Genomic DNA, 15,311 nt, shown 5'->3' on the forward strand with positions numbered 1-15,311 from the left:
GTAAAAACTTGGATTGCTCAGGTTTCTGTAAAGGACCTGGAATGTGTGCACACCTGATGTAGCTGAAGAGCTCCACACTTACTATAGATTTCTGGAGGTTTAGGGAGATCTTCTCATGTGGGAGTAAATTACGGTAAGAATGTTTCAAAGTTTTTCTTACAGGACATTGAGGTGAACAGAGAGATTCTTCGGTAGCTGCTAGGTGATTCGTACAGGTGAGAAGGCCCTGGGTTGAATGGTACGTGCACCTGTAAAAGGGCACATCTTGGCTGCTCCAGGTGTGTACTTCTGGAGTGCTGTATGTGGCAGACTCAGTGGTAATTGCCAGCCCTATCTTGAGATATATTTCGCAATTAACTCTTACCCCTGTCACGGCTGCTCTTTGATTTGCAATGCTGCTGCCTTTGAAGCGAAAGAATGGCCGTTTTTCTGGTCTTGATCTATCTGACAGATGATTCCAAACTAGAGCACAGGGACTTCTGAATTCATTTCTATCCTTTATATGAGCATATTCCCCTTCGGGCTTTTATTTGGAATCGAAGGATTAGTTGTCACTGCTGGATGAACAGCTAAAAGGGAGCAGCTATTCACTGCAAGGCCTGAGATCTCAGGTGCCCCATCAGGCATGCTTTACAGAAGGTCTTCAAGCCCACACTTGTCTTCTTGAATGACAAGGTGTGTGATGACTGAAGCAATGCCCCTGTTGTGCAGTGTGGATAATAGCAATGGAAGCCCCCCAACAGAGCTGAGTGGAACAAAGAAGCTGGAGGGAATTGGTGTAAGGAAGCACTGAAAGAAACGGAGAGAATTCTACCTGGCACGTAAGAGGAGGAGAGTTGTTTCAGGCAGAAAATTGAGTGGGAGAAAAAGACAAAGGGAATACTGTGGGGTAGGTAGTCAGTATGGGGTGCGGAGGAACGGATATAAAGGTTGTAGGTGGAAGCAGTAGCAATGTATGGAGCCTTCTGTTCACTTGCCGATTCTAATGTTAGCTAGTCTCTAATTAAGGAAAGCCACTCGTGTGTCATCAGATGGATAGACGCTTTTCCTTTGTGGGTGCTTTGTCTTCAGTATGGAAGGCCAGCAGCACTTCGAGAAAGTTTCTGAATTTTCTTTTTTGGTTTTAAATTGCAAAGATGACAGAGAAAAGCAGTGGAGGCCAGGTGTTTGGCATCTCTCAGGACATGGATCGGGCTGTTTGTGCAATCTGTACTACTTCATAGTTTTCTGTATACACCAGTACGTGGCATGTTGCTTACATATGATCTTGCTTCTGTTGGACTTCCTTTTTCAACATCTGAGCTTGAGGAAGAGCAATGTTGTTACTGAGTCTTTGGTTGTGATCCAGCCTTAGCTTCTCTATTAGATTAATTCCTTCATATTAAGTCAAGGGGCCAGGACCGTGGCACTCAGTACAGTATAAATCTACCTGTGCTGACCAGATGAGCAAGAATATTTAACTGACAGAGGTTTGAGAGCTGGAAGTGGGACTGACAGAAAGGAAGATCTGTAGGTGGCATGAGTAGTATATATAAGCTGGCTGTAGCTAAAAGTAGTGTGAAAATAAATATCGGATCGCTAGAGTAGCTAGATTCTGGAATATCCTAAAAAGAGTGCTGGAGAGCAGTTATACTTTGATTAGCCTATGAAAATGATCACCAAGCGCAGTTACTGATAGGTGGACCAGACATTCAGATCCAGAGATGCCTGTTTATCTTGGTTCCTCTCTAATAGACCTTTTCAGCAGATCATTAGCTTCAGTTCAGTCATCTGTGGTTAGTATGTGGCTCTTCCCTCTGACTGCTGAAGAAAATCTTCAGGTTTTTCTTCTGTGCCACTGTACCATTATTGATGACTAGCCTGGAAATTTGGCCACAGTCAGAAACCATAAGTGGATATGATTGTTTTGACCTGTTCCCTTACAGACATTTTGGCCAAATGGAAATCTCCTGGACTATTATGCCAGTAACCTTATACTTTTTAAACACTGGTATGTTGAATGTCAAGTGTAAGGTACTTTATAGAGCTGATAAGGAAACTTTACTTGGTAACAACCAGTTCCCTGGTCTCAGAAATAGCATGTTATGCCCAATGTTTTTCTTAAGTTCTGCTCCTTGTCATGCGAAAGCGAGGGTGATGTTGCTGGTCATAAAGGCAGGGTTTGGGTTTTAACTGTTGAACTCTAACTAGCTTGTACAGCACTTGAGTGATGGAATGTGCTATATATGTTGTTGTTGTCAAGCATGTATAAGCTATGCCAAAAGAGTTTTCATGAGTCATTTAATCCTTTTATATAAAAAGACCTCATTTCTTCAACTCCTCCCACCTCAAAATTAGTAATGCTTGAGCAATTCACTCTGAGCTTAGGGGGTGCAGGTAACTTTTTTTTTTGCAGTTGCTATGGTTTGCTTTAAGCAAAAGCCATGTTTAAAGAAACAGAAAAGCAATTCTGCTATATAGACTTATAATAGCAAGAGTAGTTCATAAAAAATCTTAAATATAATAATGAATAATGGTGAAATAGCTGTTAGGGCAATTGAATGCAAAGTAGGATTAAAAATGAGCTTTGCCATTAGGAAGTGTTGAAGATCAGTTTCCAAACTATTGTAACATAAGGGCTACAGTTTTTATCTTGTAGCTTAGTTAATTTGATAGATGCTGAACACAGTGTTAAAGTGAAGGTGCTTCAAATGTGTAGCACTGTCAAGAAGTTAATTTTTTTCTGTTTTTCTTTTAGAGTTATCAAAGCAGACTTTTGCAGTGCTACTGGACAGAATGTACTTTTATCCTTTTTGTAGACTCTTTAGATCTTTTGTCAGTTTCTGTATTTATAACATGAGGATAATACTTCTTTCAAAATGTTTTTTGGTGAATACTAGGGAAGTGAAAGGTTCTTCTGTGGAACATTTTAAAGTAAAGAAGCAAATTATTTTTTTTTTTTTTAATTTGTGGGGGGAACCCAGCTTTCAGTATCTATAACACACTTGCCCTTACACAGTGCATGTTTAAGGTGGTATTGTTTAGTCACTTGTACTTTGCTTTGTTATTTCTGCAGCGGAAATATTGATTACTAATAGTTTTTGTTGCTTACGGTGCTTCTGGTTCTCCAGCTGTTGATAAGGTCAGCTTCAGCCCTCTGATTTGTGTTGCTGAACAAGTTGGAAATCAGGTGATGTTGCATCTCTCCTTCGTGTCTAATCCTGCTGTTGCTGTCACATTCTGCAGCAGCTACCTGGCAAGGGAAGCTTGTCTTTTTGCAGTTCTTTTGGAGGCAGGATACTGGTGTACCGGACAGTCTGGTTCACTGGTAAAACGGCTGATCGCTAGGTGCCATGTGAGTTTGAAAGGCTATAGAGCTACTTGGCCAGTTAGCAAATGACTTAAATATTTTAGGGAAAAGAATTAAAGACCAAAAATCTGACTTTCTTCCAAACTCACAGAATGTCTTATGTGGCTTTAAAAAATGCTACCAAGGCTCAGGATTGTCTTCTGCATGCTTCTGAAGTCTTAAAGAGTTCAGAGGAAGCAGTCACGTTCCAGCTGATGGTATAGATAAGGCTGCTGTGGTGATTTCTGTGCCATGAGGAATTCTATAATATAGTAACAAAGAAAGGAATGTCTTTAAGCTGTGAAGGATATTGCAAGCATAAGAGAATGGTCTCTTCAGCACAGCATCTTCAAAGGTAACTAATAAAGGTCATTTGTAGGGATAGGGTAGAAAGGACAGGAGCTTGTGTGTTACGTGTAAAATGCTTTCATAAAATGAAATCTCTGGTGAGTACAAAGAAAGTCTGTTTGTCTCTGTTAAAGGGTTTGACTTGAACTTACTGTTTTGGGAAGAAAAGGAAGTCATTATGTGAGACTTGACCTTTCAAATACCTTCCAGCAGAAATGCTTTCTGACTTCACTGCGCTACTTGTAAACTGTAAAGAGAACTATAGAGCAAACGCTAGAGTTTTAACACCCTTGTAGGTCAACATACTCTACCTAACGCAGGTTTTATCTGGTGCTTACCATCTCATTTCTCTGTGCCTTTTGATAGTGGGAGGCTGGCCCAACTTTTTGAAGCTGCACATCAGAATTTCCACTGAGAGCTCCCAGCCATGTGCCATATGCTATGCTCGAGATTTGGGATCTCGTAAGTCATTTAAGTACAAGGTGGTGCTGGCTTTTTAAAGAGAGTGCCGCCTCACTGAGGAATAAGGTTGGAAGTGGGAAGGATGGGGTCCCTCTGCAATTCCCAGTGGTAGTTCAGTGGGAGGAGGCGGCAAGAACAGTGTGCAGGCTGGTTAAAGGTGTGCTGCTGAGCAGCTGCATCAGGAATTGGAGCTCTGAGTTGATGGGGTGGGTAGGTCTTTGGAGCTGGAGAGGATCTTGACATGGGAGAATGGAGAGCCTAAGATGAACTGGAGGTGATAGAGTGTTAGGCGGAATAGGAGGCCCTGAGTATGGGAAGGACTAGGTAGGATGAGATCTGGGGTTGGAGGGTTAAGGAGGCCGGGAGGGAGGTGTTACTGGATAGAAACTTTTGATTAGAAATCATTGCATGATCTGGAAAGGGTGCTATTCAGCATTTTTAACTCCCAGCAATGGGACTAAATATCCTTTTCCTGTTCTTTTATTTGAATGCCTGGGACCATACTTCGGTGTGGGAAACTGAGAAAGGAGAGCTAGCGTCTAGTTTAGGTGTATATCCTGGGTATTTCTTGCCCCAGTGGTTCCTAATGTATTGTATGCTTGAAAGGAAAAGATGTTTTCTTCTCAGAATGAGGTTTTGATCATTTCATCTTATGACTTCTTTCTCAGTGCCAAGAAGGACATGGACGGGACTTCACAGGTCTCGTATTAGGACCCTGAGGGCAGAGATGCTTAGCTCTAGGATTGCAAAAAACAGTGAGGTCCTTTAGTATTCTGATGAACTGGGTCATTAAGTTGAAGCTTTGGAATTAGCGTTTATTTCTAAGTGGTTTGGTAAATCAATATTAAAATTGTGATTACCTTGCATTTTGTGCAATGTTCTCAACTTGCCTCACCTTTACTTGTAGATAGGTGATCAGCAAGCTTTATCTCTGTTCCTTATCTTTGAAATGGAAAGAAAATAGATAATATTGGCCAGCTGTTTACTAGGATGCCCAAGAGATTCACAAGTACTTGTGCTTGTTGACTCTAGTGAAGTTTCTGAGGAGGTGGAATAGTTCTGAAAATCTATCGGAAATAATAAAGTTTCTCACAAAAACTAAAGACTGTAACTGTTATGTGCCATGGAATAGGTAGTGGGATTTGGGAGCCCTCAGAGTTGCCTGTTTTCTTCACTCATAGGGATGCTGGTGCTTGGTGGGACATGTGGTACTATGTTGACATAAGCTTGGTACAGGAGTGCGACCGTTAGTCCTGTTAGCTATTTCAATGAATTTAGGAAAAGACTGAAATTGAAAGATAGATCTATAAAATAGATTTTGTTTGTAGTCATATGTTGTGGCTTGATATTCATTGATTTATTTAATTTGTGCTTCTGGTAGCACCCCACATTGCCCCAAACAAAACCCTGGTCTCATCTTACAAAGCTCACTTACAGGCAGAAGATGTGATGTTCAGAAGAAAGACTGCAAACATCTGCTTGTAGTCTTCTGCTGCCATTCTCAACTGGTGGTCCAATTTCATGTTAACCTTTCCACGTTACCTCCACCAACCAAAGCTAAAACACTTCTGTGGTAAGAACACACAGTGATTTAGTGAAATGTACTGGTATAAATCTCCTGAAGAAGATGGTGTAAGAAATGCAAAAACTCAGTGGCTTTCTTGTAAAAGAGGATGTTCTAAATTCCCTGCATGGACCATTTTTAGGAAGCATCTTCTTTTACTTAAATCCTTCTTAGTGTTCTGTTATTTTAATTCTAGTTACTGTCACTTTATTTTAACATATTTTAATACTGATGATAAAGAGTTAGGCCCCAGTTGTCAATGGAGAGAAAAAGAATAATACAAGGTTTGTGGCTCTTACTGATCACCTTGTAAAATCAGAATGGCAATTCTTCATCAACAGAGCCTTGCTCCGATGGGCACAAAGGGAATGCAGTCATTTAAGTGGACAAAAGTGTAGTGACTTTTTGGTCATCCTGCCTCAGCCTGGCAGGTCTCATCCAGCTATCTTGCTCTGTCCTGCAAATTACTCCTTAAATAAAGCTAGCTCGCACTGGCAAATTTGGTTGTGAATCCCTAACACTTTGCAGGTCGTGGTGACCGAGTGGAGATAGTGTGATAATTTCTCCTGGGAAACAGTCCCGTTGATAACAGAAGTGTTACAGTCAGAGCTGTTCACAGCCATTTCTTTCTCTGCGCGGAGGGGTTGCAGCATTCAGAATGCAGTGATTTATCCTTGTCCCCTTTTTGTTTTCAAGAAGCAGTACTCCTGGGTCCCTTACTTTGCTGTCTTTCCATGTTCTCGCACAATGTTTCTGCTCTTTCTCCAGATGCTCCTCCTTTTCTGTTTTAAAACCCCATGCAAAAATGTGCAACCTTAACTCCCAAGACTACCATTTAATTAACAGTATGAACCTGCACTGTCAGACAAAATAGACTCGAGCTCAATACTTCCCCTTTCCTCTAAAGAGGAATGAAGCTTGTGGGTGTGTGCTTTTTTATTTTTAAGAAAAAAAGCATATTGTTCATCTGAGCTTTAGCTGAAGTTGGAAAATTTGGTTTCTTTCTTACTGCTTGCTGGATTGCTATCAAGCAGCATTGCTCGGGCATCAGTAATCAGCATTTCCATTAAGCTTGCAATTTTCACACCGTTGGCTGCGGTTAGGTGGGAACAGTGAGTACCAGGGATGGGGACTATATAAAGAAAGTAAAGGATTGGAAGTCAAGTGGCCTACTCAACTGATCCTGGGAGCGATGGGTTGTGCCAGCATGTGCTCCAGCCCTCTGGCAAGCTGTTGTTTTTCATTAAGAATATGGGCTGCTTACATGCTTACAGCCTGAGAGTCACGGGGAGAAGAGGGAACAGCTGTAGAGTGCTGAGATGCTGGTGATGGGGAGGCTGCCCATAGCCGGCTGCTGCCTGCCGTGGAGCTTTGGTGGCTGGGAGCAGGAATTCAGCAGTGCCTGTGGCAGCAAACCCAGTGGCAGCACTTAGAGGAGCCCTCCAGCGAGGTGAATGGTTACAGCTGTGAGCAGGGTGCTCCCTCCTTATCGGAGCAGAGGGAAGGAGCCGAAGCATGTTAAATAGTGATGTTGACAGAGCTTTTATTGCTTCCCCTGCTCCCCTGAGAGGGGACTGCAGCAATGGTGCACCAGTCTTGTTTTCTAGCGCTTTGGCTGATTGACGGGAAGCTGCAAGTGCTGTCCCTGAGTAATTGGTTCACTTGTCCAAGGATGCTGGGATAGTTTGTGCCTCGGGGGGTTCTGGTGCGTTAGTTTGTAATAGCAATGTAGCTATTTCTCAGACACGCTTCTTATTCCTACTGCTCTATCTGGAAACTACCTCTGTTGGTTCTTTTCTGTCAAACCCTGTCTGTAGATACTAATCTCCTGCTGAGTTTTTGATCACTGTTCTGATGAGTGTCTGCCCATGCCGAACATGGCCAAATCTGCACCCTCTTAACACTCAGGTCATCTCAGTATATCATATTTGAGCCTTTTGCTTCCCCGCTTCTGAATTTCTCTTCAGGTATAGCATTTATTACAGGTGATTACTCTGTTCCGAGGTGTTTCATCCTCCTCATAACAGCACGGTGGGGTATATGGTTATCCTAGCTTAGCCCTTGGGACTTCCAATCTGGAATAGGAGAGTGGACTGGTCTATAGTTATGGTATTGTCGTGTTGTGAGAGTCTTATTTGCACACTTTGTGCTGTAGTTTCCCTCCTGTAAGGGGATTGTGCTGAATTTTGGAATCTGGAAGAGTGTTACGAGAAAGCATTGTTTGGCCTATTACCTTTTAACATGCATTTGATGTTGACCAGTTGGAGACAGAACATTGAGGATAGCTGGGCCTTTGGTCTGACCGGGTACTGCCAGGGATGCTCTCGTTGCTCTATTTATGCTTCCGGTGCTGTTGCAGACAGAATGGTGCCGTTTTTCCCTTTTATGTTGGAGGAATTGAAGCACAGAATGACCAAAGTGCTGTTTCCTGAGGAATCAAATCCAGTTTGTTCTCAATTCCAGTCTAGTGCACTAATCCTTACCAGATCTGACTTACCATGTGCTACAGTGAGTGGTGTGGACCTTGCCTTGAGAGCAATGTATATGTGAACAGACTGTCTATAAGAGGTCCAGGGTGGTTACTGTGCTGCTGAAGGACTCGTAGGCAGCGTGGAAGTGTTGCCAAGATGTCATTATCATCTGCGCCGTAGTGACCTGTGGATGGGGATCCGGCTAAGGGGGTTGTGAGTTGAACCACTGAAAGCAGGACACTGAATATACTGTTGGTACGATGGTAACTTCCAGAGGGAATGGGAAAATCACTGTTCTTCCCAGTGTGTCCCGAGAGTTGAAGAGTAGAAAATTGGAGGATTTTAGTAGAGTGTGGGATCCTGTTAATTGATATTACACTGCAGCTGAGGAGCCCTCACATCTCTTTTTCTCCCTTGCTCCTTTGTTGAGGGCCATTATGTGCACCATTAGAAGATTTTTGACCTCCAAGTGCAGCAGATACGGTGACAGAGGCTTCCATACTGTGCTCAACCCATCCGAGCTCTCATTGATGTGTGTCTCAGGGCTGTTCTCTTCTGCTCTGTTGTGCAATAACACATCAGAGCCTTCTGATGCTCTTGGCAGAGTCTGTGCTACATTCTGACTTGCCCAAGGGATGGTACTACTTCTCCTTTTTTTTCCCCTTTTCTCTACTTAACCTACCTCTGTGCTCCTGTTGCATTACATGTGATGCAAACAGTGAACACTGAGACACTAAATAGAACAAAAACTTTTTGTGAATCCCAAATGTGCTGGGGCTGAATATACTTATGTTTGAAACAAAGCTAAGTCTGCTATGGGAGGAGGAATAGGGGAAGGAGGGAGTGAATGGCACCTGTCCACGACAGGAATTGCCTCCTTCCTGGTAGAAGAGGAGATGCTGGCTGCCCACGGTCTTCTTACAGAGGATTGTCTTGAAGAAGGGCAGCAAATAACTGACCAGGAGTACTGCTGCTCCTCAGCAGACGGGCTGGCCGCGAGAGCTGATAAGGGAAAGCGTCCGTCCTTAAAAGCAGCTCTGCAGCAGGGGAACTAAGAGCCTCTTCCACTGCAATCATTTCAGTTTAGAAAGCAGGGAGGGTATCTGTAAAAGCTGGTGATGTCAATTTTCATCCTTTGGCTATAATAATCCTTAGGAGAGAGAATTGCCTTAAAACCAACCTGTATGCTTTACACCACTTTTACATACAGCCAATCGTGTGGCTTCATGTCCAATTTAAGTGTCCGCTCAACATGCTTTTCTACTTGGTTTTGAGGCTATAAATGTAGGTGTTCAAGGCCATGTTCTCTTCTTGCTGATTTAAGAAGCATAGCCAGTGTGCTTCTCAGGTCACAAAATGAGGAGCTTGCATGCAAATACTGATGGCTGCTACTTTAGTTTAGTCATGGTTTAATTACTCCTGCTTTTGTTGCTGAAGATGTTCTAGTGACACTATTGTATTGTGAAATTACGGATGTTTCAAGACTTGCTGTAGTGGGTCTATTGTGTCGGGGTAAGGGATGCCAGGGACAGGTATCTTTGGCGGGGGGCGGGGGGGAAGGTTCTAGAGGCTATTGCAAAAATAGTGCTGTTTTCCAGTTAATATCAAAATAGATCTCATGCCCAAACCATCCATCACTGTTAAATCCTGGACCACAAATTGGGATAATGTGGCTGAGTCCAAGCGAGGGCTACAGTTCTGTCTGCCTGTGCAACTGAGAGACTGAACTGCTCCTCCGTTGGGGAAAAAACATGGATAATTTCCTGCCTAATGTGAGAGGGCAGCCTGCAGATAGGATATGAGAGGCGAACAGTTGATTGCAGCAGGGAGAAAAGTGACACATCTGCTTTGGCTTCAGGTTGCTCAGGAGTGGCAACAGCAGCGCCCCGTTGGGGTGGAGGGGCAGAGGGTTGTTCAGCCAGTTGGACCTTTGTTCTAAAGACTTATTTTGTGTGTGTAATTGTCACTGAAGGGCACTGGGCATATGAACCTGGATCTAAAAGTTGTTAATCCTGAAAACTCCAGGGCATAGCTATCCTTATTTTCAGTACAGGGTTTGCCTTACAAGCAAACTACGGAGACACAGGTAGCCGTAAATGTAAGGGTCCATTTTCCACAGCGTTCCTGTTCCTTAGGGCAACTTGAGCAGAGGGTGGTGCAGAATGTGCTGGTGTGGAAAAAGACCGGTTGCTCTTTGAGCATCGATGTAGTGTATATCCCATTAGGAGCACTGCAACTTTTTTAGGAATGGGTGGTTTCCGAACAGGTGGATAAATTTTTCTGTGTGGTGCAGACAATGACTGTAAACCTGGTGGATTAGCTCTTCTGACCAGCTCTGAGCCCAGCACTGAGTTTCTTCTTCATGGGAAGCACGTCTCTCTCCTTCCTAGTGCTTAGGGAAGGAACAGCATAGACCGGCTGTGAGTGGGCTATGATGCAGTGCAATTCAGGTACGAAGATTGGTTTCAAGCAGTGGTAATCTCTTGTCTTTTTTTCTAACTGGATAAGCATGAGCAAATTCATCACAACAGCTGGAACAAGCATAGGAGCTGTTGTTGGGGTAGAACAGAGCAACAGTTCTCCTTCAAGTGTTGTCACCAATATGGAGCAGTGCAAGTGCTTCATGGTGGTATCTGAGAAATAACACAGTGGACAACTGTAGGGTACTTGTCCCTGTCAGTCGGTGAGTGCCCACACTCTAGGCCAATGACGGTTATGTTCAGTCTTTTAAAAATAGCGTCTCCCCACCATGAGCAGCTTTCATGTTCGCTGTGTTTGGATGTTCAGTGGCTTCTCGTCATGCTGTGTGGTCACCCGCTGGCAAAGGTCTTCCAGTAGGGTGCTGGTGGGAGAGTGAGAGGTGGTGGGACGAACAAGAGGCTTCACACCACTTGTTATAGGAAATCCAGAGCTCTGCTCCTCTGCTTTCAGAAGCCCCGACTGCTCATATTTGAACAACAGCACCTGGTCACGAGATGTGGCTACGTGGACTTGTGTGGCTAGGAAGAAGGTAAAAGCATGCTTACAACCACTAAATAGCGAGATGGCCAATAAGCTGCTGTGACGGAGATGTAGGACAGCTCTCTTCAGTCCAAGGCACTGACTGCTGGAGACTCTACTTTTTTTTTTTGCTGTGGAGGCTTGGTTACCTTGGCAACCTGTTTTTAGCTGGATCTGTGCTCCAGTGGAGAGCCCATCTGTACCTGCTACTTCTTTGTTTTGAAATGGCTGTTTTACAGAAAAAATGTTTGACAGGAATATTTCCAGAGCTGGATTATTGTAGAATCCAGACTCTGCTTTTGGTCCCAGGAGTTTCCATCTGATGATGAGGTGATGATGGTATGGGGAGTTCTGTGGCTGGATTGGAAAGGTATTAATACATCCAGTTCATGAGGTGGGTCATGGAAGGGAGAGATGCTACAGCTGATTGTTAAATCCTGGAATAGCTCTGAAAAATAAATCACTTTGTTTATTCTGGTTTGCAGTTCTGCATCAAACCACCAGCTGGTAGATTAAATTGGAGTGGCTTCTGTCTGCAATGAGTAAATACCCCCACTAGGGCTGTAGGCTTCCCTTTTGGGGGACATATATAAACTTTTGATACTCCTGGTGAACTTCTAGTATTGGAAGGTAGTGGTTGCAGGTCTGTATTCAGAATCTGACATTTTTTTTAAATTCCAGATCTTACCAGTCTCTTCACATCTGTCTTTTTACTGTAGGTTTTTAATTTTACCTTTTGTGAATACTTTGTAATCCTGAAGGGGGGGGCGTGTGTGTATCTAAATTTTGCCCGTACCTCATTTCTGTTCTCTGTGCTTTATCTCCTCCTGTTTCATAGCCTGTACCTTTGGGCTGAGATGAATGGTCTGTTCTGTATTTGCTATGGGGTTCTCCCAAACTGGTTTTCTCGCAGGTTACTGGGTAGTGTGTAACACTTGTGTAACAGTGGGGGGAAAAAACAGATTAACAAATTCTAGTTGTACCTATAAGAAATTGGAGTAATGCCTGGGATTACTCTTAGATGCAGTTACTAATTAGTAGGTATTTAAAACCTTTTTTTAAAAGTCTGTCTCTTGTTCCAGCCTGACTTTGCAAGCCATCTAATTCAGATGGTTTATGTCTTGAAATCTGTTGACCAGAGCTTTTGTGGTTTGGGCATGAGAGTACATTAGGAATCTGGTCTAGGCAGGCATCAGCATTCAGTCCTCAGCAGCTATAATGCAGAAGAAAATAGCTTTTTTTTTTTTTTTTTCTCCCAGAACTAGAAAAACAATATAAAGAACTTTCCATTTTATTCAAGTGTACGGAATACAATTGTTTATTGTAAAGTCTGTTTGATTAAAGCTCTTTTAGCCAACCTTTTTGTTAATTCCCACTAGCACTGATTTTTGAGTGCTTACAGCAGGAGCTTTTGTTGTTTTCTTAAGGCAGGTGTGAACCAGATCTGTAGTCTTTACCGCACAGCCCTAGATAACTGACACAATAAAGTACTATATCCTTCCTTGTACCATTGCAGCAGCATTGACATAGAGCTACAGAAAAACTGTGCCATGTTTTTTTATTATTCTTTGTTACTTTTTCTTAAACTGTATGTATCAACAAGACTGACAGTTTGGGGCTGACTACACATACATCATGTTGGTGATGTATGAAGCAGAAACGAGACAGAGGGATTCTCCAACCTCAAGGCTCACTTCAGGGTCTGGCAGATAGAAAAATCTGCTGTGAACTGTCTAAGCTAACACGAGACTTACCTTGAGCCTAAGCAGATTTGATTGGGAACTCAGTGAAGGAGAGTAAATGGGGGACAGTAAAATAGCTGTCACTTACCTGTCCAGCACAGTATTTTTAGCTACAAAAAACCCCAAACCCACGTGTACATTGATATATTTCTGAGAGGTGAGCAGCTGGCATTAAGGCTAGTTTATACTAGATAATGAAAATGCATCTGTATTTAAGTAACTTGTTGAGAATGGCCTTGCTTTTAAACTTTTTTTTTAAAAAATACATATTTTTTTCTCCTAGCTTTGATCAACTTGTTGAAGTTTCTCATGTCTAATGAGACCGTGTTGCTGGCCAAGCACAACATATTCACCCTTGCTCTTATGGTGAGTACGGACAAAGCAAATCCTTTTATTTTAAACAACTTGATTAATCTTAAATGAATCTTAGGAAAGAATCCAGGATTTCTGGCCTGTTAAGGAGATATCAGAACAAGGCCACAAAGCTGCAGAATATTGTTGTTGGTTTTGCTAGATGCTTGGAAAGGGCAATGCTTGGACTCACTTGTAGGGTCTGCTCGTTGAAATAAACAAGTCTATGTGAGGAAAGGCTTAGTTCAATTTTCCAGATTTAGTAATGCTTTTTCTCATTCTGTGCCCCTTTGTATACAAAATAATAGAAACCTATTTTCCTGGCCCCAGATACAATAGTATTTAAGCTTCTTGTCTTTCTCCAATGAAGTAATGTAATACTGTGTGATGCAACTGAGAGTTATTTCTTTGAAGGTTTTGGTCATTGTATTGCTTCTGTTGCAGAGTAGATTTTGTGTAAATATTCCTGTTGTAACTTCTTTTCACTTCCTTGTATAGGTTGTGAACCTGTTCAACATGTTCATCACTTACGGAGACACCTTCCTCCCCACTCCCAGCAGCTATGATGAGCTGTATTATGAAATCATTCGGATGCATCAGAATTTTGACAACCTTTATTCTATGGGTGAGTACCTTTTGACTGGTCAGGAATACTATTCACTAGAAGTGAGGGTGGTGACGGAGGGATGTTTGTGTCGGGTGTTTTCTGTCTACCTGCTGCTGATGTGTGTCCTGGTCAGTGGATGTGTTTTGTGTGCTAGGACGTGTTTGGTAAGTTAAGACTTGAGAGAGGGGTAAACTTGTTAGAGGGATACATTTGGTTTTTTAGTCAGAAAAGAAATAGGAACAGACCCAGTGCTTCTCTGGCAGCCACTTACTGTGATTGAAAATATAAATTTGTTGGCACAACTAGGTACGTGATATTTCATGCATCTTCATGTAGTTTGCATCTATCATATTTGACAGTTTGAACTCAGAGCACAGGTACATGCTGCAGAACCAGCCAGCACAGAGGAACACTCATTGCAAACAAGAATTTGGAAAAGAATTGAGAAACTTATAACAAGAAGCTTGCTGTGCTAGACAAATTACATCTACTGCACTCATTGCCAGAACAAACCAAGAAAACAGCCCTCACAAACCTGCTTGCAATGACAAGCGAATCACTGGACTGAAGAATGTGCCTACTGGCAAAACAGGGAGAAGCTGCCGTCCTTCAAAGAGAGAGAGGCATGCTGGAATGCCACCAAGTGACACCCAGCAGGGAAAAGAGGAACAAAGGAGAGCAAGGAATGCATGGAGGCATAATCAGCCAGCTTATACACAGGAGCTAAGGGTAGCTGCAGCAGCGCTGGTGTAGTACCTACGTGCTTGAAGCTGTGAAGAAAATAATATAGCTGTGTTCTTTGTTTGCTTTGTTTGAGAAGGACCTTTCTTCCCTTCACTCCCTGCTCCCTTCTCAGCACGATCACCCGATGAACAACAGGAGTTAATATAAACATATAAGGGGTTAAAGGGCAGTGGGAGAGAGGCAGTTGGCCACAGTACTCTCCTGACACGGGAGAGAACTATCCTCACCTAAATAAAAGTAGCCGGATACTCCCTGCAATTGTGAGGAAAAATGAACTGCCCTTTTGCACAAACTTCCTACAGTTGTCATCCGTTGTATAAGGGATCATTTAGCCATTTTTGTGCCCTCTGAGCACCTAAGATTTTTTGCTAACCCATTTCCTACTCCCAAGAATTATAGCTAGTAAGATGAGGTGCTTTTACTAGCCAGTAATTTTTCAAACCTGACCCCTGCGGAAGCCAAAGGAAAGCGGAATGGAAGAATAACGCACTCAAATACTTACTCAGTTGGGCTGCAATAGGCACATCTGACCTGTTGAAACAATTCATTTGTCACGTGAATGTTTTCCATCCTGCTACACAGAGCAAACCCCTTTGAATTAGTGTTGTAGGTGCCTGAATGGAAACTCTCTCTGAATACATTACTTCAGATATTCAGGTACAGTATCTACAGTTTGACAAAATAATCTTACTCA

At 42.7% G+C, this 15,311-nt stretch overlaps 1 protein-coding gene across 1 annotated transcript in view; it reads left to right on the forward strand.

Annotated features, from left to right (window-relative positions):
* LOC104294617 (chromosome unknown open reading frame, human C10orf76) overlaps positions 1-15,311 on the forward strand; it is a 118,938-nt gene that overhangs the window by 34,658 nt on the left and 68,969 nt on the right. The window contains exons 20-21 of the mRNA XM_009894239.1: positions 13,199-13,281; positions 13,765-13,891. Coding sequence (XP_009892541.1) covers positions 13,199-13,281; positions 13,765-13,891 — 210 coding nt within the window. The remainder of the gene's footprint in view (positions 1-13,198; positions 13,282-13,764; positions 13,892-15,311) is intronic.

The sequence above is a fragment of the Charadrius vociferus genome, unplaced genomic scaffold, assembly GCF_000708025.1.
Source record: "Charadrius vociferus isolate BGI_N301 unplaced genomic scaffold, ASM70802v2 scaffold711, whole genome shotgun sequence".
In the NCBI taxonomy this organism is placed as follows: Eukaryota; Metazoa; Chordata; class Aves; order Charadriiformes; family Charadriidae; genus Charadrius; species Charadrius vociferus.